The 26,882-nt window shown below is 37.1% G+C and overlaps 1 protein-coding gene across 1 annotated transcript in view; it reads right to left on the bottom strand.

Moving 5' to 3' along the window:
• ARMC1 (armadillo repeat containing 1) overlaps window positions 1–21,630 on the bottom strand; it is a 31,021-nt gene extending 9,391 nt beyond the window's left edge. The window contains exons 1-3 of the mRNA XM_037506025.2: window positions 21,444–21,630; window positions 15,896–16,116; window positions 9,423–9,514 (exon numbers count right to left, since the gene is read on the bottom strand). Of these exons, the coding sequence (XP_037361922.1) occupies window positions 9,423–9,514; window positions 15,896–16,078 (275 nt within the window). The 5' untranslated portion in view covers window positions 16,079–16,116; window positions 21,444–21,630. The remainder of the gene's footprint in view (window positions 1–9,422; window positions 9,515–15,895; window positions 16,117–21,443) is intronic.
• Window positions 21,631–26,882: the final 5,252 nt, after the last annotated feature.

Raw genomic sequence — 26,882 nt, 5'->3', positions numbered from 1 at the left:
ATGATTCTGTAATTTTATTCGTCAACTTTGAGAATTCTTTTCTTCCTTGTGATGCTTTCTTGAATTTATAAGAAATACCAATGAATCCTAGAATAATCAATAATGTAAAAGTAGGCTACAATAAATTATTCTAACTTCATTTTCAATCCATGGTTCATTGAGATTCAAAATATCACTATAGTGGTTTAAAAACACAATTCAAACTCATTAAACAGAAAATCACCTAAAAAAACACAAAATGTCATATGTCTGTGAATTAACATCACCTCTGAGTTTGACAGTACTCTGCCCTCCAAGAAAATACAGTATTTGAAAATCCAAAAAGACAAATTAGGAAAGGACAATTCATACTACAGTTACTCAAAGAGATTTCTTAGTAAATTTAAACTGATTCTGCTTCTTACATTTTATACATCTTTCAGAAAGCATTGTATAACATAAAACCACAGCTCAGGGCTTCCCCGGTGGCGCAGTGGTTGAGCGCTGGGTTGCGAAGCTGCCCGCAGCCTCTGCAGCGCCAGTTTGATCCCCGGCTGCTCCCGGGCCACCAGAGGAGGGTCCCACATGGCGCGCAGACCTCTCCTGCCGCCCGCTGCTCCCCTCAGCAGTGTACTTCGGTCCTTCTGCCTGCTCTGCTTCCCGCTCTGGCTCTGATGAATTCTCTCACCCTCCTGCACTTCTGACTATACCCAGTGCTCGTATAAATAAATAAATAAATAAATAAATCTTAAAAAAAAAAAAAAAAAAAAAAAAACACAGCTCAAACAGAAGCTTTCATTCTTAAAATTTTTTAATCTTACTGAAGTTCCCCACATAAACAACTAGTGTGATGGTCTCCAACAGAACTTTCTGTGCTGATAGAAATTCCTGCACTATTAGCCGCATGTAACTATTAAACACTTGAACACTAAAAAAAAAAAAAAATTATTTACCTTTAATTAATTCAAAGAATAACATATGGCAAGTTACTGGATAGCAGAGATTTAATGGTTTTCATTAATTGAATAAATTATAAGTACAAACTGTGAGAAAATAATCATTTCACCTATTAGGTCCAGGGACTAAATTAAGTCTAAACCCTTTAACATACATTCAAGGCCTTTGAAATATGTTGCCATTCAGTTCTACCACCATCAGCTTCTCATTTTCTCCTTTTATAAATCCCTTTCTCTCAATCTAAAGAACTTTACCTGTATGCTTTCAAATTCCTATTCTTCTTTGAAGGTTTAGTGGTCAATTTTATGAAGACGCCTCCCTTCCATCAAACCATTTTTCCCTCTCTACTTTCAAAGTACTTTTACTTTTTCTACTAATCTTATTTTTCCTATTTCTTGTTTTTAAAGAACAAGGATTCTGCGTCTTCTACAAAACCAAACAAAAATTTTTGCAATCTATTTATTAATTGAATTAATAGAAATATTTGTTTCTGACTATAGGGTTTACATACACAAAATGTCAATTCCAGGGGTGCTAATCTGGTAGTTTTTCTGGGCACACAATTTACTATACCAGGTGCTCCTCTGGATCACTGCTGACCACAGAGATAAATTACATCAAATGATTTTGGCTTTGTGTTGCAGGAAGATTTTTTTAAGGCGATGTCTCAGCATTTTCTGAGAGCCGCTCAAAGTTTATTGAAAGGTCATTGCAGTTCTGTTTTACTTTAAATACTATCCAACCACAGGTGTAAAATATGCGGATACATTGGTTACAGGCACTCATAAACTTAAAAGTTAAAAAAAAGAGGAAGTCTTTGTTACCCCTTATCATCATCAATATTATTTTTAGGTGTTTGCAGCAAATAAAAACAGAGCAAATCGATAAGACACATAATAGAATATTAAACTAATAACTATATAAATTTTTAAAACACATTAACTCAAAACTTTTTAATTTATTGTTTCCTGATGAAACAGTGCCATAAAATAGTTAAAGACTACATGTTAAATTATTTTCCTATTCTGCAGAAACAAAATGCAGCTATTAACCCCTTTAAAGCTGACAAAAAATTAGAGACCGTTTCACAGGAAAAATGAAAACAAAAGATTTTCCCAATCAACTTTTAGTGAGTGTATGTCCCCAATCCTCTACCTTTCATCACTCAAGGAACAGAGATGATACATTTGTGTGTGTGTGTTATTTAGAATTGGAAGTGATATCCCATGTAGCAATTCTATCCAATGCTTGAAAAATTCCAATAAAATGGAAAACTGCTTGTAAGAGTCAAGTCAGTACCAGTACCATTTAAAAAAAAAAATTTAGCAGTTATTAAAAGACATAAATATATCTACACTCTTTGACTCAGTAATTCTTCCACTGTAACAAAAATAAATCAAAGAAATAAAAAGAATCCAAAATATTGAAATAACCTTTTATGTAGTTAGGCAAAGAAGTTTAAAAGTACTGTCCAACGTAACTTTCTGAAATTAGAAAGAAAAAATTCAAGTAGAAAAAAATCTAGATTTATATGATACATTTGTAAATAAAATTGTAAATAATAATCTGTTACATCTAGTGGATTCCTTAGGACTTCAGGGCTTAAATCTCAGATAAACATGCCCTAGTGATTTCCACCATAAATGGAATAAATGTAACATTTATGTAACCCAGAAAACCATCCCTCATCTTTTAATGCAGATACAATTCTAACTGTATTTGGACAAAATTGACTAGTTTCAACAGAGAAGAGGCTGTGTGTTCATCTTACAAAGCCTAAAATATGTACTATTTGGCTTTTCATAGGAAAAACAAAGTGCTGACCTCTGTGTTAAATAATCACCAAAAAAGACACTGAAAAAAACTACAAAGGATGTGGAACATAACTGCAGTCATTAAAAATGAGACTGCAGGAAAATGGCTATAAGGAAGAGTGCTCTTAAGAGAGTAAACAAACTACTACTATTGACCAGTTGGCACAGACTTCTCAAAAACTATAAATATCAAGGTAAAAACAGCAGTACTTTCAATTATCTAAAGAAAAGATGAACCACAAATCCAGGATGAACTACAAATCCACTTCAGCTGTCCTTCAAGCACAAAGTTACAGAAAAAGAGCCTTAAACATGAAAAGATCTCAAGGAATATTTGAGCCATTCTTGAACAATCTACTTGAGAGTGAACTTAAACCAAGATGACTGGGAAAACTCAGCATTTTATATATTTAACTATACATCAAAGAATAAATTAAAAGTGGAAAGAGAATGGAATATATAAATGTTCTGGCAAAATAGAAATAATGCAACTTAGAAAAAGGGAGAAGAGGAAGGCAGACAAAGTTCAATGACTATGAAACACAGAAGGTGGGAGGCAAAAGATAGCATTAAAAACTAACAAATGAGATAGCAGAAGTTTAAACAGGCAATTAATTCAGAACATTTTTTAACAACAGAAATGCAAAGGCAATCACTTAGAAAGTCAAATTTTCTATATAATTATCTGAAGAAATTTTCAGAACATATATGGTAACTACAACATAAATGAGTTAAGAGGAAATAAATATACCAGTCACATCAATAAATACAATGGAGTCAGTTCAACAATTTAAAAAAAAGATTTTCAATTAGCTCACAAAACAAGACATAGCAAATACAGTGTTTCAGAAACAAAGGAATAGACAGATTTTGACTAGATAATGAAGGAGAACAATGACTGTGTATTAATATCAGAAAGTAGAATTTGAGTCCTAAGTTAAAGCATTAAACTTGATAAAGGGCACTTTTTTAGCCCTACAAGACATTTTCCACAATGAGTACATGTTATGAATACATGTATACCAAATAACGTTAGAGAATGGTAAAGCAAATCTGGTAAAACATTAAAATTTGGGGAATCAAGGTAGGGTATCTAGGTATAGTTAACAGTTTTTACAACTTTTCTCTAAGCCCAATCTCATTTCAATCTAAAGTTTAAGAAAAATGTAAACACATTTATGGACTTTCTTTTTTACATTTTTAATTTTTTTATAAATAAACCACACGCTGCACATTTGAAATAAATTTGAAAATGACACTGAAAAATAAATTTGCTTTTCGGTCTTTTGGCTAAGATCAAATATGTAAAAATAAGTAAAAGAACACAGCGGGAAAAAAAACATAAAAAAAGGACACAATTTCATCCAAGCTTTTAGCAAGAAAAACTGACCACCGTTTATTATAGAATTGTTTCAAAATCTAGATGAAATGAGATATTTTAAAGTTCTGTTGCCACATTTTATTAAAGCAGTTTTTATTTATAGTATACTGCATGTTATTCACAAGTGTCTTTATAAAATGCATCTTACAGCTAAAGTATTACTCCTGAAAAAAACAATTCATAAAATGTCTTTAACTGGACTGAAATATTCTCCTGAGTTGACATTTTGAAAAGTCTCCAAGGGATCCAGGACTAAAAACAAAATATAAAAAGGTTCTAATCTCTAATGACACCTTTTTATTTATGGAAAAGACTAAAATTAGAACATAATGTCAGATTCACTCTGAGTGACAGAGAACTTAAAAATTCTCTTCACTATTAAAGAACTGAGAGTAACAGCGAATTTGAAGTCAATTCAAAAGTTAATCTTTTTTTTTTCCTTTTTTTTCTTTTTTTTTTTTTTTTGTGGGACTCTCGCCAGTGGCCTGGGAACGATCTGGCACTGCAGAGGCTGTGGGCAGCCTCGCAGCCCAGCGCTCAACTGCTACACCACCAGGGGAGGCCCAAAAGTTAATCTTTTAAGTACCAATTTGACTTCAACACAAGTAGAACCTATAGTTGAATAACATGTTAAAACCTCAGCAAAATTCTGTAGCCAAACACAAATATGGTGTTTTAAAGGGTAAAAATTTTAGCATGCATATTTTTTTCCAATTTTGTAAAATCTTTTTGCGTTTCCCACATGAAGAATAACCTCCACTTTCCCTACCTACTCCTGCGTTCTGTTCTCCCCTGTGATCACTGCCAGGTGGAGGGCCTCTCTTCAAGAGTCAATAAGGTAGCATCCTCCACAACAGATTTTCTTTGTTCTGTGAATTTTTGGGGGGTATGGGAGTATCCATCTGATACTTTCTAAGTAACCGAGTTCTACAGTAACACAGCAAATCTATCATCTCAGTACTCTTAAACAGAGTGGCTGGAATGCCATCCTAACTGACTGGCTGCCACAGGCAGACATATCACAGAAACAATTAGGATGTATAACATAGCTAGTCTGTGCTATGGCTTACAAAGTTATCTATATAAGATAGGGAGGCCAATTAGTTCATAAGCTAGTTAAGTTAGAATAGTCGTAATTTAGTCATCTCATAATACAGATGTCAAAATGCAAAACAATGTCTAAAGAATGTACGTCTACAGTCTTAGATGAGCTATATGCATCATATATGAAACTCACTTTGCTCTACATGAGAACTTTTTAAGAATTTTTAAGTTACCCCAAAGATACAAGTAGATGAAGAGATAATAAAAATGCCAGAGTAATCTAACTTCATAAAAAGAGAAAACCACGTCCAAATCATGAGACAGTTCACAACACAATATTAAATATGCTCAACAAAAACTTGGCTCTAATAATTCAGTCTTGATGTTTACAAGCCAAAACACAGTTTTATTAACCTCCTGATATAATTCAAATATACTAATAAACTTCTAAGGTTGTAATTTTAGTAAACAGAGGTGGCTTTTAAAAGTCTGAAAGTGGGCGTCCCCAGTGGCACAGAGGATTGAGCACAGCACTGTGAAGCTGTCTGCAGCCATTGCAGTGCCTGTTCGGTTCAATTCCGGGCCAGCCAGGGAGATTCCCACATGGTGCGACAGACCTCTCCTGTCGCGCCCGCTGCTCCCCTCAGCAGTGTATTTCGGTCTGTCTGCCTGTTCTGCTCCCCACTCTGTCTCTGGTGAATCCTCTCACCCTCCTGTGCCTCTGGCCTGTACCCCAGCTCTTGTATAAAAATAAATAAATCTTTAAAAAAACAAATTAAAAAAAAAGTCTGGGGCCTCCACAGGTGGTACAGGCAGTTGAGTGCAGCGCTGTGAAGCTACCCGTAGCCTCTGCAGCGCCGGTTCAATCCTGGCCGGCCGGCAAGGGTCCCACATGGCGCGGCAGACCTCTCCTGTCTCGCCCGCTGCTCCCCTCAGCAGTGTATTTCGTCAGTCTGTCTGTTCTGTTCCCCGCTCTATCTCTAGTGAATCTTCTCACCCTCCCGCACATCGGGCCTGTACCCCAGTTCTTGTATAAATAAATAAATTTTTAAAAAAAAAAAGTCTGAAAGTAAACTTCAAACTTGACATCTTTAGCAGCCAAAGGAACCAAAATATGTATATAAAAATCATTATATCACATCTCACTTTAGAGAGGGCTATAGGACCAAATTATAATAGGCAATGAATTTGTACTTGTTTTACTACTGGAGGAGTTAACAGTGATCATCACATTGTTCTAAAATAAAGACTTTATTTGAATTAAAAAGATAAGCCTAGGCCTCCTTGCTGGCCTAGGATTAAGTCCCAGCATTATTACCTTTATGGACTGAGTTAGATCCCTGATTAAGGAGCTAACCCACATATGGCACAGCAGTACTCTCCTGTCTTGCCAGCTGCTCCCCTTAGCAGTGTATTTCTATAAATCCGCCTGTTGTGCTCCCCACTCTGTCTCTGGTGAATCCTTTCACCCCACCCCATCCCCATACCTCTGGCATACTCCCCAGTCCTTTATTTATTTACAAATAAATAAATAAAAGATAAGCCACTTGTGGCAGCCATGGAAATACATTATTTAGATGTCCCTTCAAGGAAGAAACTTGCCCTTCACTGCAGGATGTAAAGAAGAAGAGACATCAGCTCTCTTGGCATTAAGATCCATCAAACTGACCATTCAATTTGAGACCTGGCTCTTCCTGGGAAGGCCCCATTCAATGATTAAGCAGTTGGGGCATGGAACCTGGCCACCTCTGCCAAACTCCTCTACAGGGCAATCTTCACTTACAAGCTCCCCATTGGGTGGCTGTCAGATCTGCAATACAATTTGAGACATTCCTTTTACCATTCAGTTTCCTTTCTACTTTCCTTTTTGAGCTACTGTAGTACTGTAGTCTAAAGACTGTCCCTATCCAACCCTTTATTTTTACAAACTTTACCCCACTATAAACCACCTTCTCCATTTTTAACACTATCTCAGAATGTCCTTCCCAGATTGTATGCCAAGATAGTAACTGACATGCCCTGCCCCAACAAAGATACAAGTACTGTCCCTACTATTTTGTAGCTGTATTTCTCACTTATATGTACATACCCACACTACAAACATAACCATAAACATTATTCTATGGGTCAAATCAATGGTATTGCTAAAACTTGCTTTAAATCTTAAAATTTCAAATTTGCAATGTATTATAATGTATCAATATTAGTTTTCCATAATTTCTTTTCTTGTTTGTTTTTTATTTATTTTTTTTTTAAAGAGGCATGTATTATTTATTTATTTGTTTGTTTGTTTGTTTATACATGCACTGGGTACAGTCAGAAGCGCGGGAGGGTGAGAGAATTCACCAGAGCCAGAGCAGGGAGCAGAGCAGGCAGAAGGACCGAAGTACACTGCTGAGGGGAGCAGCGGGCGGCAGTGGGACCCTCCTCTGGTGGCCGGGGAGCAGCTGGGGATTGAACTGGCACCGCAGAGGCTGCAGGCAGATTCGCAATCCAGCGCTCAACCGCTGCACCACTGGGGAGGCCCTTTTCCATAATTTCTTACATTTTTATTTTTAGTCACTTATTTTTACTTATAATCACTGCAGTAACAATGCCTGTTAAAGGAAAACACACTATGGCAAACTCATCACACAAATAAAGTAATCCAACAGAAGTAGCCACATTATGATTAAGTCTTTCAGTTTCTAATAGAAGCAATATGCTAATTAGAAATAGTTACCTGCCATACTAGAAATTAGAAGAAGGTAACTTTTTAAACACTTCAGAATTTACAATGTATTTCTACATGTATTATCCTACTGGTTCTTCATTTTGGAGGTATTACTCTAGGATTACAGATAAGGAAACTAAATGTCAAATTACTTTTCTCAACTCAAAACTAGAATCCAAATTTTCACTAATGGTATGATCTCAATCCATAGGTAAAGATTAACAATTGATAGCAGTCAATACTTTCCACTATTTCTTACTGATAACCTGATTAAAAGCAAGAGAAAAACCTTCAATCTCTAGCTCCTCATCAAAGACCAAGACATCACTGAACTATCCTATCAAGTAGTTGACCCCATGAGAACAAATTGTTAAGTAAACTCTAGGGGAAAAAAAAAGATTAATAAAATTAAAACAAAAAATTTACCCAGAAATCACTAAGACAAAAACCTATGCTGCACCGGAAGTCTATTTATTTATTTTAAAGATTTACATTATTTATTTATGCATGCAAGAGCTGGGGTGTAGGCCAGAGGTGGTGGTGGGGGGGATTCACCAGAGACAGAGTGGAGAGCAGAACAGGCAAACTGACTGAAATACACTGCTGAGGGGAGCAGCGGGCAAGACAGGAGAGGTCTGCTGCACCATGGGCTAGCTCCCTGGCTAGGGAATCTAACATTAGTTTCACAGTGCTGAGACTTAATCCCCTGTGCAACCAGGGAGGCCAGGAAGCCAAGTTAAATGACTCTCTACTGACAGAGTTTAAATTTACAGTGTTTGGAAAATATAGAACTTTTGTGGTCATTCACAACAAAGAAATTACATGGTATGTTTTAAAAATCCAATAAATTACCTGTTACAGTTTTAAAGGCTTTTATAGTTTTAAAGTTTATATGTTGTGTATCAGATTAAGATACAAAGAAAACTAAGATAAAGCCTCAGAAAGTACTGACATTCTACTTCTAAACAGGGGAAATGTCAAAACACTGATCTTTCCTTTGCAGCCTTCAAGGAAATCAGCAAGGTCCACCAAAAAGGTAAAACCAGACATCCCTGTCATAGTATCATTGCTAAATTTAAGAAACCAAGCCCCATTCCTTGCCCACTTGGGAGGCTTGAATGGATAAAGGGAACAGATAGAACTGCCACGGGAACGTGGACATTAAGCTGATGATCCTCTTTGCTAATTCAGGTCATCAGACAGGACTCACCCAAAACTAGTCACCCTAACCAGTCAATGATGCCTGGGGTATAAACAGAGACTCAGGAAGGTTCTTTTGAATAAACCTGAGAAGAACATAAGAATTCTGTACTATACAGCAGATTTTCAAATAACAAATCCTCAAATAACATCTAGAAAATTTCAGGACTACTTTAAGATCAATATATTCAATAATCAGAATATTTTTGGATATATAATCTTTAAAAGTATGCCTTTTTATTAAAATTTCAGTTAAGTTGTATATTAACAGCCAGTATACATTTAACAAGAAGATCCACTTTCAGCTTTAGGAGACACTGTCTATTGTACTTACTTCTGTATAACATTTTGCAAGCTTAACATCATACCCAGCTCTCCTTTCATCTTTTCTCTGTTAGCACGGCATTCCGCCAAGTATCGAAGCGCCTATAGCAGAAACAGTGAAAGATTAATTCACATGTCCAGATGATTCAAAATTACACATACTACTAACACACTGCAAGAAAAAGAAAAGAAATTTTTGTTTTTAGAAACAGGTTCTGAAATGTTTAGAAACTTCTTTAAATGTGGTAATCAGAATAGTTCCCTGGGGGAGAAATGATCCTCTCAGCTGCAATAGCTGAATCTGCACATTGAAATGAAACGTCCTCTGCAAGGTCAAAATTAGGTGATTCTGGTTTTATTTTCACTTAATCTTGACAAGGATACCAAAAAAACCAATATCCCATTTATTAATTTTAGGGAGGAGTCCCAATAGTCATCATTTCCCTAGCTACTTTTTACTTATTAATTAAACTGCTGAGAAGGACAAAGCATACAGCCACCTTTGTGGAATGAAAAGATTCTAGTTTGATGCTGCACTTTCAAATGTCTTTTCTCACTGAAAAACAAAAGACTCACAAATGTCTATTTTGTAAGTTAAGCCAACTTTCCTGGGATGCTTTTCTATTTACGTTTTTGCAAGTGTTTCCCTTACATGCTGTTTCTATATGGAATTCATGTCCACTGTCTACCTACGTATTGCTATCATCTACATACCTCCTAACCTTCCTCATCATTCACTGAAAATTTCACTACCTGATTTTCAGGGGTCTCTATGGACTACCCCATCCAAAATTCTGCCATCTCATTCCACTGACCTTTGCATTTCCTAATAGTCCTTTACACTCCATTTCACAGTGCCTGCTTATTACCAAAAACGGTTCCATCTATGAAATCACAAATTCTATGCCCTCTCTCTGACTACAACAATCTCATATCATTTCTAAAGCTACTCCTATGACCTCTACTTCAACCATAAAGAATCAACTGCCATGGGAACCGCCCTTCCTCCATTTAAAAAATTAGAAAACAGAACAATATATATTAAATGCCAGTTCAGACACTGGAACAGAGGCAGTAATCCCTGAGGTGGGTTGTACAACTGTCCCATCTTATAGCTCTCCAGATTGAAGCATGGGGAGTGGGAACCCAAATGCAGTCCAGTGGTATTGCTGAGTTATGGACAAAGAAACCTGAATTGGGGAGGTTGGGGTATTGCATATAATAAATATCTGGTCTTTGTCCCCAGTTTCCTGGCATAGAACTCCTAAAACCTTTGGGATTTTCTGAGTGACAGAATATGAATAATAAAACACATTTTTGTTATTCATAAGGAGCCCCTTTTGACCACATCAGGAGTTTATTTTAAATAAGTGACATAGGTTAGGCTGCCTTAGAATAGGGCTGATCACAAGAAAGATCAAGTGACTAGAAAGTATGAACTTTCAGTCCTACCGGCTGACCTCTATGGAGAGGGAAGGGACTGAAGATTAAGATCTAGAAAACCTTAGAAGGAGAGTGAGTTCAGGACTTGCCCTATTTACCAGTTTGTATGTATCCTTTATAATAAAGGGGTAAGTACAGGTAAAGAGCTTTTCTGAGTTTTCAGCCATTCTGGCAAATTATTGAACCTGAGGAGGGGTTCAGGAACACCCAATTTATAACTGGTCAGTCAAAAGTACAAGTGATCCAATCGCACAACTGGCATTTTTTAGTTAAGGTAGTCTTATAGAACTAGCCTTAAACCGAGGAAATTTGATGTAATGTAATTAGAGTCAGAATTGAACTGCTGGACACTCAGCCAGTGTCCACAGAGGATTTAAGCATTGATTGGTATCAGAAAACACCCCAAGTGGCTAGAATTTATAAAGCAAACAGAGGAAAAATCTGCATAGCAAGAGAGTGCCAGAGATTTCAAAGGGGTCCTCAAGAATCTTTGGTTGAATACTGACTTACACAAGTCTGGGGTAAAAGGCCACAGGGCTAAGGAATAAAACCACCAGTAAGTAGGGAAAACAATTCCTGGAGCTTACACTGGGCTGGGAAAAGTTTGTGACACCACCAGCCAGAGGTGAAAATGCCTGAAGAGTAAGAGAATCCTCAGAGGAACATCTCCTTAGTAGTGGTGGTATCATAGAATATGAGCTGTGTTAGACCACTCTACAAAGTCTAAAAGCAATAAAGACAACCATGAGAGATTGTGAAATTAGAAAATAAGGATATTAAAACAGCTTTTATAAATATGCTCATAAAAGAGTAGGAAAGAATGCATAGTCAGGGAAGAAATGATACTAAAATGACCCAAATGTAACACATAATATCTGAAATGAAAAGCACACTGGCTAGAATCAATAGCAGATTAGATACTACAGGAGAAAAAAAAAAAAAGATCAAGTGAACTTGTTAAAAGTTCTAGCAACACAAACTATGCAAAATGAAGGGGAGGGGCAGAAAAAGAAAGAGCAGTACAACAGTGACTTGTAGGACTGAAATGTCTAACACACATACACTATATATATATATATATATATATATATATATATATATATATATATATATATATATAAAATTGGAGTCCCAGGAGGGGAGTGAGAAGGATGACAGACAGCTTCTAAGAAAATGACTATAATAAAAATTTCCCAAGTTTAATGGGGAAAAAATCCAGATATTTGATGACTATAAACCCAGATGCAAGAAGCCTAATGAATCCCAAGTAAAACAACAACAAAACACAAAACCATCCAGATCAAACACAAAATCACTTGCTGAAAACCAGTGATAAATTCTCAAAAGAAGTCAGAAAAAGCCACTTTATAGAAAGGAACAAAGAAATAAAACAGTCATATTAAAAATCATATAAACCAAGCAATAAAACACTATCTTTGAAATACTAGGAAAAAAGTTAACCAGCAAATCTGCATTACCAAAAAAAATTATTTCTTCAGGAAGAAAAAAATAAAAAAGGTACCAGTAAAAATCTGAAGTTATATTAAAGAACACTGAAAGTTCTTTCCTGGTAAAGAGCTTTTACCAGGAATGGTAAAAGTTAGAGTAACCATTAACTTTGATTTTTAAATGTTAATCTCTTTAAGAGATTAAATTATATAATAATTGTTAAATTATTTTATGCAAAAAACTACAGACTTTTCAACATTGAACACAAATAAAATATACAACAAAAAAATACCAAAAAGGATGGGAGAAAGAAATGAAATATACTATTGTATGATTCTTATGCTATACATGCAGCCTATGATTTATATAGTAGCAAACCAGTAAGTTAACAATGCATCTTGAAAAATCTAGAGCAACCACTGAAAAATAAAATACAAACAAGGCCTCCCCGGTGGCGCAGCAGTTGAGCTCTGGGTTGCAAAGCTGCCCGCAGCCTCTGCAGCACCGGTTCAATCCCCCGCCACGGGAGGAGGGTCCCACAGCAGACCTCTCCTGCCGCCCACTGCTCCCCTCAGCAGTGTACTTCGGTCCTTCTGCCTGCTCTGCTCCCTGCTCTGGCTCTGGTGAATTCTCTCACCCTCCCGCGCTTCTGACTGTACCCAGTGCTTGTATAAATAAATAAATAAATCTTAATTTTAAAAAATCTATAAAAAAAATCTACAAAAAAAATACAAGCAAAAGGTATTGCTAATACATCAATAGCAAAAATAAAATGAAATTATAGATGGCTGGAGGGTGGGGGGGTATTATAAACACCATACCTGGTTTTTTTTTTTTTTTTTATAGAGGCATGCTTTTATTTATTTGTTTGCTGGTTTGTTTGTTTGTTTTGTTTATACATGCACTGGGTACAGTCAGAAGCGCGGGAGGGTGAGAGAATTCACCAGAGCCAGAGCGGGGAGCAGAGCAGGCAGAAGGACCGAAGTACACTGCTGAGGGGAGCAGCGGGCGGCAGGAGAGGTCTGCGCGCCATGTGGGACCCTCCTCCGGTGGCCGGGGAGCAGCCGGGGATAGAACCGGCGCCACAGAGGCCGCGGGCAGCTTCGCAACCCAGCGCTCAACCGCTGTGCCACCGGGGAGGCCCAACACCATACCTGTTTAACCTCATTGAGAACTTTCACCCACTGATCCCTCTACAGATACCTCTCCAAATTTGCATTAGTTCTGTCTTCCCATGATTTGACTTCCTGTCCCATTCAGACTAGCATCTACAGTCTATTGTCTCAACCACTCTCTTGCCAAGAGCCTAAACACCTTGCATAGTCATTCTGTCCAACTTACAGGCCAAGAATCAACCCTCACAAATCTATTTGCTCTTAGGGCCTAGAGCAGCCATGAAAAAGGAAGAAAAAAGTTTCATGGCCATAAGCATCTCATCAATTCAGTGTTACCAAACTAACGAAGACCTTACAATGCTGAACAACCACCATTTAGCGATCTTTCTCATTTTCTGTATAATGAAGAGCTTTCACCTTAAACCTCTCCGACTTCAGCAACTCCTTGTACCTTCTAAATTCAAGCAAGTTCAAATCTAATCTATAAAAAAAGCTTCCTTCAATCCCTTGCCCCTATCTACAGACCAACACTCCCTCTTTTCATCCTTATTGCCAATCTTCAATTCTCTTCCCACTCCCATTGCAATTATTACAGAAATAGGACCAAAGCAAGGGCCATGCAAATTTTCCATTTGTTACCATTGTTTATTCACATCTATTATCACTGTTAAACTTCATTTTATGAAAGTAAAATAGTAAAGCTATACTATATAGCTTACTTTTCTAAAGGGAAAAGCATATATTATTTGTCTATACAAATCTGAGAAATTAGACTCAGTGGGAATTTATCATGGTTTCATAAGACACTGAAGTAGAGGAGATGTGTGGTACCATCCCCATCATACAGCTTCAGACAACTACCAAACATTTAGCCATCTTATTTCACCTATCTCCACAACCCATGGAGTATTTTCATATATCCTTTATACAAACATATACAGAATACATTACAGCAAACCTCAGAGAACATGTTAATTTCATTTTAAATATTTAGTACATCCCTAAAAAGCTAATTTTTTTAAAATTAACTTCATGATAATACTATAACAATACTCTATGAAAGTAATAAAGGTTCTTTATATCATCTATTATCTAATACATATTCATTTTAAGCTACCTTAAAAATACGTTTATGGTTGATTTATTCAAATCAGGATCCAATTCAGGTACACATATTACACTTGGCTGATAAGTTCCTTAATCTCTTTTAACTTCTAAGTCATTGCTCTACCAAGCTGCCATTTTTTTTTTAAGATTTTTATTTATTTATGCACACAAGAACTGGGGTACAGGCCAGAGATGTGGGGGATGAGAGTATTCACCAGTGACAGAGTGGGGAACAGAACAGGCAGACTGACCGAAGTACACTGCTAAGGGGAGAGTGGGCGAGGCAGGAGAGGTCCGCTGCGCCATATGGGTTGCTCCCTGGCCAGCCGGGGATTGAACTCGTGCTGCAGAGGCTGCAGACAGCTTCATAGGTTGCGTCTTAACCCCTTGTGCCACCAGGGAGGCCTCTGCCATCCTTTTTAATGTCATTTATTTATCAGGGACAGAGATTATTTTTCCTTCAGAAATCATGACATTTGGATTCGCCTAATTGCCTTGTGTCGTGCTTTAACATGTTTCTCTGGTCCCCATATTTCTCATAACGGTGCTTCCTTCTGCAATATTAGCTATGATCCTGTATATTTTTCTTTTTTCCTATTCTTTCTTTATTTTTCCATTCCAGCTTATATAAAAACAAATGCCATGTCCATCAACTGATGAACAGGTAAATAGAATGTGGCATAGCCATACAATGGAATATTATTCAGTCATAACCAGGAATGAAGTACATGCTCAACATGGATGAACCTTGAAACTACTTTTTTCAGTGAAAGAACAAAGTTCAGTGAAACCAGCCATAAAGACCAGCTATTCTATATTTATTAGACATTTTTGCCATAATAGACAAATACAGAGACAAAATATGGTAGCTTCTTAGGAAGGACAGTGGTGGGGCTGGGGAGCAATAGGCAAAGGGTAGAGTTTCTGAGGTGATAAAAATATTCTAAAATGGACTGTAATGATGGCCGAATAGTTGTGAAAAACCACTGAATTGTATATTTAAATAGGTGAGTTTATATATAGTATGATTTATATCCTGATAAAACTGTCACAAAATAAGTATCTTTTAAACTTGATTGTTTAGCTGTACTAATGTCATATAAATCAAGATTTCTTGTTAAGTGGAAAAAAAGGAGTTCTAGAACATTCCACACATGTAGTACACTGTCATTTGTGTCAGAGTAAAGTCAATGTAGTATGCTACCATATTTGTAAAAAGACTACATACACGTTTATACATACAGGAACACACTATTTATTTGCTATATAAGCACTTTAATTTTTTTACCATGCCATCTTAACACTTTTTCAAATGTTGCTCAATTGCTAGATTATAACACTGAGACTGAAATTATTAAAGGCAACTTACTAGTAAAGCCGAGTGGACAACAGGGGGATTAGGATGGTCCATAAATAAAATAAGGCCAGGCAGACATCCTTGATCCTGAACAATGGCTCTTCTATTTAATGGATCTGCTGCTAGATCCCGTAGCTGGTTAACTACTGATAGAGCATCAGGTTCTTCATTCATGGTGGAGGTGGAAGAATTCATCTTCTATGCCATACACATGAACAAAATCTTCTTAAATTCTGTAGAAATTATTTGCAAAATTAGTTCAAGACTGCTGAGGTAATCATGGCATTTGTCAAATAATGAAGATTACAAACCTTTAAAAAGAAACAAATCAGTCTAAATCACACAAAAACTTAAGAACTGGCAATTCCACAGTATAAGAAAATCAAAATGAACCTAAGAAATTGACTAAAAAAAAAATCAAATTACTTATGTGTGTACCGTTTAAAGAACATGTCATCTTCTATGTTCTAATAATTTCCTTCTTAGCAATACATATTTTAATATTAAAGTCACAACAAACAAGCTCTTCACAGTTTAACCTTTGAAAGCTTTGTTACACTTCTCCAACAGTAACAGCACCAGTGCTTTTTTTCCTCTCTAGAACATTTCTGGAGTCTAAGATAAGTGCCTCAGGGCAAAGTGGTTAGTTAACAGCTTTTTTCCTTATTCACCTATAAACAAAATCCAGTATACTGGGCCAAGAAAAGATGAGATCCCCTAGGAAAAAGGAGAAGCCAAAGATGGTTGTGAACAAAGAAGTCAAGAAGGGTATCTCGCCTCATGTCTCAGGTCAGAGAAGTTTGCGAGATAACTGAAACTGAAATGAATCCAAGGACACCTGTCCATCTCTGAGGGCAAATGAGAAGAATGAAATCAAAATTTGAGGTAATTCATTCGACAGCTAAGGAAACAGACACAGGGATGTTAAACAATTTTTCTGGTGACAAAAGTGAGGTAGGATAGAACTAGGCTAAAATCTTACTGTCTTCTATTACTTCCCATATAGTCATTTTAAGTTCTGTATATCTTTTTCTCTTAACAGAAAAAATTACATCTGAACATAACAAAAGTCAAAGAAACAATACCAAACAATAATCTTCATATAAAAAGCAAGTTAAAAAAACTAACTGCAATTAGCTAAGTTACACAGAATAATCATATTGAGAATATAAAGCTGTATAAATGTTATATACAAATTAATAAGTTAATGCTAATATTTCAACAGCAAATCCTACTGGGGAGGGAGATGGCAACAAAATTATGACTCAAAAAAAAAAAAAAAAGCAAAGATTAATTCATTCCAGGAATAGCAGTAGTACTAGTGATTGATTGATTGATTGTGTGTGTGTGTGTGTATACGTGTACACAAGTTTTTGGAGTAGGGATTGACAGAGATTAAATACACTTCTCCCAGGAAAGATTCATTCACATAAGAAAGCAGGTTAGGATTTCATTTTCCACTACTTGGTAACTAAATTAGGCAAATGACTTAAACTTTGTCTCAGTTTCTTAATCTAAAATGGGGTTAATTATAGAAAGTACCAATGGTGTACAGCTCAAATGAAATGACAGTATGCATTAGGCTTAGATTAGTGCCTAGCACATAGTAAATGCTTAATGAATGATAGTTATAAGTTTCATGAGAATAAAATCAATGAAAAATTGTATAATTCAATAAATGGTTTTAGAATAACTTCTAAGGAATTTTAAAACAACAACAAAGAATCTTTAATTCATCATTTGGCAAAAGAAAAAAGCATATTCTAGGTAAAATATATTAATAGTTTTTTTAAGTTTGCAAGCAAAGCAAAATAAAGAAATCAAGAAAGACAAAACTTTACAGGATAGAATTTGACAGGTAATTTTCTCAAAATAAAAAAATTACTGCAACAATAAAAAATGAATTTGAAAAAAGCAATAGAATGAATACAGAGATAAGACTAAACTGTTTAGGGGCATGTTACCTCTTAGGTGCCTCCATTATTACCATCCTGAATATTTCTGTTTGCAAATCAGCTAACCTTGAGCTTGATGTGATGTCACTAATGAAATCCTATCCCAAATGGAATCTGCAGAACCAGCTACTGGTTGAAAGGCCCAAGAACCAAGTCACAAATAAAAATGCTCTACATGATGGTCCGTTTACAAAATGGAAATCTCCATTCTCATCAAAGGAGCTTCAGATTATTCAGTGTGAATGATTCTGGCCTTTTCTATTGCTTTGGGATGAACAAAAGTCAAAATAGTTAAAACTTACAATCTTCAAAGCTCACTGATAAGGAGATGGGTTCAAGCAGAATCTGCCTAGGAAAAGGATGGGAATATAACGCAACAAAGATCCTAGAAAACAAACAGGTAGAAGCTGCAGTTATGTACAGCCATTTCCTATGGCACTTAAATGAAGCCAAGAAAAACAGGTAAGTTTGCCCCTAAATTAGATGGGTTTTTTTTTTTAAAGATTTATTTATTTATGCATACAAGAGCTGGGGTACAGGCCAGCGATGCGGGGAGTAAGAGGATTCACCAGAGACAGAGTGGGGAACAGAACAGGCAGACTGGCTGAAATACACTGCTGAGGGGAGCAGCAGGCGAGACAGGAGAGGTCTGCTGCACCTAGATGGGTTTTTAAATAAAACTTCAGTAAAGAACTCCTCAGTGTTAAGAGTTCATTTTTTCTCTTTGTATTTTAATATTCTTGATGATACAAAGTTACTCTGAGAATTTCCTGAATCCTGTTAAATGACCAATTATTCCTGTGGACCACAAACACTACAGGTCTTTTAAGATACTTATGGCATAGGGAAAAAGGGAACAGGTGAGGCAAAATTAGAATTTAACCCCAATTCATGTGTTAGATACATTTAGTGTTTTTTGTTAGCTCTATAAATTTCATACAGTCAAGATTCTTTTGTAAAATTGTTAGTCTTCATAAACTGGAAAAAATATTTTTAAACTATATATTTTGGTATTCATTCTATCAAATGCTCTCTTATCCCCAAATTTAGCAGATCTCAAAATAAATTTTACATAGACCTGTCCTGAGCAATTTTATGGCAACCAATGCACTGTAATGTAAGTTAAAAAAAAAAAAAATTATTTTTGCTTTTTCTACAACAGCTTGTTTTCTAGCTGCATTTTTACATATACAACACTAATGTCAAAAAGTATGCATCTCTGTGGCCTACATCAGAATAAACTGGATTACCATAATGCAGGTTGCGATACACAAGCACAGAACTAAGAATCCTTGGACCTAAGGCCCAAAACTTATCATTTGATTTTACCTGCTTTTATTTTTTCTTTTTAGGACTGATTTTAAAAAGCACACTAGGTGACTCCTGGTGCAAATAAGAGTAACATTCTATGGTAGTCCACAAATGCATGTCCTTTTAATATGGTTAGGAATATTTGACTACTTGCAAGTTAAAACTCTACAAGATACTTTTTTTTTTGTTTTTTTTTTTTTAATAGAGGCATGTTTTTATTTATTTATTTGTTTGTTTGTTTTGTTTATACATGCACTGGGTACAGTCAGAAGTGCGGGAGGGTGAGAGAATTCACCAGAGCCAGAGCAGGGAGCAGAGCAGGCAGAAGGACCGAAGCACACTGCTGAGGGGAGCAGCGGGCGGCAGGAGAGGTCTGCATGCCATGTGGGACCCTCCTCCAGTGGCAGGGGAGAAGCCGGGGATCGAACCGGTGCCGTAGAGGTCGCGGGCAGCTTTGCAACCCAACACTCAACTGCTGCGCCACCGGGGAGGCCCTCACAAGATACTTTTTATTACTGAGCAACAAGAGAGTAAGTGAATTTGGGATGAGGTTTTGACTTTGTTACCAGATAACTAATAAACCTGGGGAAAAAAAAAAAAAAACAGGCAGTACCAAATATACTCCCTCCATCCAAAGAAAGTGACTGGAAGCCCTTGATCAATGAACAAAATTATGGCAAGAAATTATGGTGGGGGATCTATGCATAGCTTGTGTCAGTGAACAGAGGTAACCGGGATTTTTGTCAGCTATAGTATTTAACATTCCTTTCTAGCCTTATTATTATTATTATTTTTAAAGATTTTATTTATTTATTTATACAACCACTAGGTACAGTCAGAAGTGCGGGAGGGTGAGAGAATTCACCAGAGCCAGAGGAGAGAGCAGAACAGGCAGACAGACAAAGTACACTGCTGAGGGGAGCAGCGGGCAGCATGAGAAGTCTGCGCGCCATGTCGGACCCTCACCCGGTGGCCGGGGATTGAACCTGCGCTGCAGAGGCTGCAGGCAGCCTCGCAACCCAGTGCTCAACTGCTGGGCCACCGGGGAGGCCCTAGCCTTATTATTTTTAAGACCAATACCTAATATCTTACAAGTTCGTTTTGAATCACTATTTAAATACTTACATGTTTTAATTTTTGGCTAGTAAGGTAAAACTGTGAATACATTTTTAATTAAGAACAAAAATCACGCCTTCACTCAAGAGCAAATGAGGAAACCATGGGGTAACATAAAAACCTTTCTCCTTGTCTTTAGAGTTCTTGTTTTATTAGAAAACAAATAGAATACTGCATACCTTTTATTTTCTCTTTCGTTTAGTTCAACTTGGAAAAAAATCATTATAAGACAATGAATGCTTCCCAAACTGTAAGGAACACCATGAAAAACTAAGGGATCTTGTTAAAAAGTATATTCTGATCCAGCAGATTGGGTGAAGCCTGAGAGTCTGCATTTCCAACAAACCCCCAGGTGAGGCTATCTGTGGTGCTAGTCAGGGAACCACACTGAGAGGCTAGGAATTAGGTGCTAGATATTATACACCTGTAATTAGGAAGATGCGTGAAAAATTTTTTCTCTTGACCAAGAAACACCATTCAACTCAAATAATTATTGAGCTCTCCCATATTAAGAGATGCAGGGGGTACACGTGTACACAACATGTCAATATTCAGTTAAGCGAATTTTTAAGTAATGACATAAGCATTGAGATCAGATCTGGCTTTCCCTTACTAGCTGTAACAAACCATACCTCCGGTTCCTTGAGCCTCAGTTTCCTCTCAAGACAATCCTGAGAGGCTGTCAGGCTCAAAAAAAATAAGAAATATTAAGAGCATGGACCAATTGATCTTCTGGGGACTTCTATTGCCCCAAATGTTGGGGTGTATTTCTGCACCGCCCTAACATATCATCAGTACACTACCGAAAAAGGAGATGTTGACAGTATAAACGCCCCTAAGTTTTTTTTAATGCACAAATGTGAACACTCTTGAATGAAGCTAAAAAAAAAAAAAAGAAACAGTCGGAAGTCTGGTGCACGACAACCAACAGCCATCTATAACAACGGTAGATTCGTAAATACCAGACTGCGGGGAAAGGAGTAGAAGTGAACAAAACATTTCCACGCGACCCAGAGGAAAAGCGCGCTTTAAAGGGCCTGGAGAGACGCACTACTGGTTTTGACAAGAAAGCAGGTGGAGCGCCCCGTCCAGGCCAATTCACCGACTTGGTGCAGGGGCCGTTTTCCGCGGCCTTCAGGGCTCCACAGCTTTGTCCGCCGCCCCCGGACCCTACATACCGCTCCAGAGCGTCACGAGTCCAGGGCACCATCAGGGCCACATCGAAGTGGTTGAAAGATCCAAGAAGCGCGAAGCTGGCCCTGCCGTCCACAGCCGCGGCTTCACCGATTGCAAACGACCAGACTAACTCATGGAGCCAAAGTGCGAGAGCGCTGGCGCGGAGAGGCTCTAAGGATTCTCCCCATGACCCCGGCACCTCCGTTGTTTCTGCTCTCCCATTGGCTGTGACCGTTCCAACGCGAGGACAAGACACCCAATCGCCGAGGACCTTCTTAGACCACAGTGTTTATTGGTGACCTAGGGAAATACACTCAATGTTGAACGGAAGTATCCAATGAGAGCCCAGGAACATTGAGTTGACCCGCAGGGCTTTCCATGGCCCCAGCTCGGAGCCAAGTGTGATTCCTCCTGAGCGAACGGTCGCGCGTCGCCGACTGCAGTTCCCTGATTTTGGAAACGTCGAGGAACCTCTCGAATCTAACGTTTTTACGCTGGCATCTCCATCAGTGCTAACAAAGCAGTTATCTAAATTCGCGTCTGTGAGTCGCCATTCATAACCTTGAAAACTAAGAACTTAAGCATTGTGTTAGTCGGTTCTTGGATTTCGTTAGTGTCCGCTGTCTTCTTGCAGCGCAAAGGCCGCAAAGTACAGTTTCCTGTTTTAAAAGTAGTCTCTTTGAGAAACGAGTTTTCTTTTATTCTTGTAAGAAACTAGTGATCAGAGAGAATTTTCTCAAATTCTCCATAAGGTTATTTTTAAGCATTGTGTTCTATCTAGTTTATCAAAGTAAGGTTTTAAGTACTTGTTTAATTTATGGCAATCACTGATATTTTTGTCTTGTTTAGGTATAGATTTGAAAATATTTGTTCTTGCTACCCGCTTGTATCTGTGTCTGTTCTCCCTTCACCTAATTAAACTTGTCATTTTAAAATGTTTTTTTTAAAAAAAGTAAAATAATGTATCAAAATGTAAGTCCTACAGAACGATGTGATAATAATGCATCCATTGCATACAGTCCTCTCGCAGAACAGATTCTGAATTATGCTTTACAAGTTTGATTCTGCTGTGTAGCGAAGGAATTTGAGAGGCTTCTTTTGGGTAAATAGTGTGCATTCGAGTAAACAAAATAGCCAGGTCTGTATTCTGCACTGTCTCCAATACTTTGATAAGTCAGTAATTGAATCTACAAGACAAATAATTGCTTGTGCTAGAATTTCTCTTCCTCTTTATTATAAGGAAGGTTATCTCTTCCTTCTAATAAACTCCGGTAGAAAATGGAAGCAAAGTAGACAGTAGAAAGGTCTCTTTCACCATTATTTGACCTATAGCAAAAACAAATCTGGTTTGATTTCTGTTTTCCAAAGATAAAACAGGGAGTAGTGATGAGTGAACATCGACTAAAAAGAAAAAAAATGATGCACAATGTCCAGTGGTAGATGCACCACCCTCATCTGTAACAATCAACTACTGGAAGAGTAGTTGTAAATGTAGAAAGCTTTGTGAAAAAGTAAATATAAGAAGTGCAAAGTGCACAGTCCAGTTAAACATAACCCATTTGGTTGGGCAAATGAAATTACATTCTACATTCAGTATTGTTATTAAAAACAATCCAAGAAAGTAAACCTGCTATTTTTGCTAAGGTTAAGTTGTGTAATAGAAAGGGAAAAGAATTTTGGAATTTTCCTGACTAGCAATTGAGACGATTTTGACACTGTTAAGAATATATGTTTAGTAGTCTTTGTCTTTTAGAAGTGATTAATCTAAAATTAAATATAATCATGCCTCTGACATTAAAGTATTGAGATGACTAATTCTTCCCAGCACACTGCCATTGTAGAGTGTAGGTGACTGCCATTAAAAAGCAGGGAATGTAGTCACAAAAAAGTAATTACTGGTTTCCAAAGCACCAATGGATTACACGCCATAAGGAAGTCTTTTAAAATTTTAAGAACTTATATTCCCATATTTAAAAAGTGTATGAACTTGATACCAATGAAGATATACTACCTGCCAATATGAGTCATTAATCTTACCTTCACATACTTTGCCACAGGATACAACTGGAAAGAATGTCAGGTTTCTCAATAGCTGTGTTGCTTAATGCACATACATCAGATAATGGCAGTTTCATTGACTCAATTATTTAACAACCATTTTGAACACATATATGTGACAGAGTCTTAGCAATGTAGTCAAAGATAAGGAAAGACATAATCACTATCCTCAAGGGGCTCCTCTTCTATGCAGTGGTTTCTGAAAATTTTTGATCAAGCCCCCCTTTCAGCTTTAAGAAAAAATTGAGCACACACATAACTCTGATATATGTGTATTTATTCATAAATCCTATACCCGAACTATAACATAAGTACATATATTTAAAAGCATGTCAAAATAGAAATGATTAAAGAGTGAAATACAAAAATCTACAAAGAGCTGATGAGACTCAACAAAAACAAAGAAAATAATCCAGTCAAAAAATGGGCAGAAGAGCTAAAAAGAAACTTCTCTGAAGAGGAAATGCAAATGGCCAACAGGCATATAAAAAAAACGTTCAACATCACTTGTAATCAGGGAAATGCAAATCAAAACTACCATGAGATACCATCTTACACCTGTGAGAATGGCACATATTAAAAAAACTAGCAACAACAAATGTTGGCGAGGTTGTGGAGAAAAAGGAACTCTCCTGCACTGTTGGTGGGAGTGCAAACTGGTCCAATCACTATGAAGAGCTGTGTGGAGATTTCTTGACCTACTAAACAGAGCTTCCATATGACCCAGCAATTCCACTCCTAGGTATTTACCCAAAGGACACAGAAACATCAATTCCAAAGAACACCTGCACCCCTATGTTTATAGCAGCACTATTTACAATAGCTAAGCTTTGGAAACAACCCAAATGCCCAAAAATAGATGACTGGATCAAGAAGATGTGGTACATATACACCATGGAATATTACTCAGCATTCAAAAAAGATAAACACATGCAATTTGCAGCAACATGGATGGCGCTGGAAGGGATCATGCTCAGCGAAATAAGCCAGAAAGAAAAAGAAAAATACCGGATGGTCTCACTCATAGCAGGAATCTAGAAAACTTAAATAAGGGACCAGGAAAAAGAATAACTATAAGAAAGTAAAAATCAAAATCAACAAACAACTATGAACCAGAGACACTCTATGGGGGGTGGGGGGCAGGGAGGGGAGGGATTGGGGTCAAAATAAGGGGGTCACAATTGTATGAGGAATATAAAAATAAAATTTATAAAATAAATAAATAAAAAGAACAATGAAAATAAAACTGTAAAATAAAATAAAATAAAATGCTGTAGCATTTTAGAAAAAAAGAGTGAAATAATTTTATTTTTATTTTTTTTTAATTTTTTTTAATAGAGGCATGTTTTATTTTATTTATTTGTTTGTTTGTTTTGTTTATACATGCACTGGGTACAGTCAGAAGCACGGGAGGGTGAGAGAATTCACCAGAGCCAGAGCAGGGAGCAGAGCAGGCAGAAGGACCGAAGTACACTGCTGAGGGGAGCAGCGGGTGGCAGGAGAGGTCTGCACGCCATGTGGGACCCTCCTCTCGTGGCCGGGGAGCAGCCGGGGATCGAACCGGCGCCGCAGAGGCCGCGGGCAGCTTCAACCCAGCGCTCAACCGCTGCGCCACCGGGGAGGCCCAAGAGTGAAATAATTTTAAATAGAAGTACTGGCTAGGGCCTCCCCGGTGGCGCAGCGGTTGAGCGCTGGGTTGCGAAGGTGCCTGCGGCCTCTGCGGCACCAGTTCGATCCCCGGCTGCTCCCCGGCCACCGTAGGAGGGTCCCACATGGCGCGCAGACCTCTCCTGCCACCCGCTGCTCCCCTCAGCAGTGTGCTTCGGTCCTTCTGCCTGTTCTGCTCCCTGCTCTGGCTCTGGTGAATTCTCTCACCCTCCTGCGCTTCTGACTGTACCCAGTGCTGGTATAAATAAATAAATAAATCTTAAAAAAAAAAAAAAAAGAAGAAGTACTGGCTATCCATTTGCATGAAAATAACACTGTATCCTTCTATTACATCTCTTACCAAAAATTAAGTTCCAGATGGATTAAAAACTTAAGACTAAAAAATAAGATACTAAAAATCTTTTAAGTAAACCTTGGAAACTACATGTACATATAAAACTAGGGGAGACCTTAAAAAAGATTGAGAACCCAGAAGTTAAGAAAGAAATGGACATATTATTTTAAAAAGTAATTTTTTGTATAACAAAATGATATATAAGCAATGTCAAAAGACAACAGGCTTGGGGGTGAATTTGCAACACATTGGGCAGATAGAGAGTAACATTTAAACAATCAATTACAAAAAAATTGATTAAAATTTTCAAGAAGAGAATAAACAGCCTTATAGAAATTGGGAAAAGAAATTGGGAAAATTATTATTTAATCATATGGCCAATAAACAAGGAAAGATATTTAAACCCCTAATAGGGAATGAAAATATAACAATGAGAATAATCACTTGATGCTATTCAGACTGGTTAAAAATCAAAATAATACAAGGTTGCTAAATTTTGTCAGGATTAGTTAGGAAGAGGACTCTCATGTTGCTATGGAAATGTAAATTATTACAGCATTTTAAAAAGCAAACCAGCAAAATCTGTTATAAAAATAAGAATGTTTTTTGATTTAGCAATCTCATTTTCAAGAATCTAAACTAGGACTTCCCTGGTGGTGCAAGGGATTAAGTGTCGGCAATATGAAGCTTTCCACAGCCACTGCAGCACAAGTTAGATCTCTGACAAGGGAGATAACCCACATGGCTCAGCAGACCTCTCCTGTCTTGTCCACTGCTCCCCTCAGCAGTGTATTTCAGTCAGTCCGTCTGTTCTGTTCCCCACTCTGTCTCTGGTGAACCCTCTCACCACCCACACCTCTGGCCTGTATGTCAGTTTTTGTAGGCATAAATAAATAAATCTTTTAAAAAAAATCTAAACCAGTATACAAAGGCATAAAAGCAAAGATATTACTGCAATATTGTTCATATTGGAAAAAACAGCAAAACTCAACATCAAATGAATGCATTTCAATTTTGGAATGTTTAAGTAAATTATATCTAGACGCTGTGGGCCATTATGAAAGATATATAGAAAATGATTAAGAAAAAAAAAATTGGAGCTATAGGAAGAGACACAGAAGTTTCCAGTGTTAAGTGATGAAAGATGTTTAATAGTATATATATAATGGTCTGAGTTTTTAAACAATAAAAATCATACCCTATACATGTTTATAAAAGTACATAAATGTACATGTTATTGTGTAAGTATTGAAAATATACAGAAAGATACAATCTAGGTTTTCAGCATATATTACCTGAATAGGTAATATTCAGGAGGGGGTTAAGATAGGATCTGGCAGACTAGGAGCCCACCAACGAAAGTACAAATAGGGCCTCCCCT

This window comes from Talpa occidentalis, unplaced genomic scaffold, assembly GCF_014898055.3.
Source record: "Talpa occidentalis isolate TD23 unplaced genomic scaffold, MPIMG_talOcc4v2.1, whole genome shotgun sequence".
In the NCBI taxonomy this organism is placed as follows: Eukaryota; Metazoa; Chordata; class Mammalia; order Eulipotyphla; family Talpidae; genus Talpa; species Talpa occidentalis.
The sequence above is the reverse complement of the archived record's forward strand: the minus strand, read 5'-3'. Positions and strand labels throughout refer to the sequence as shown.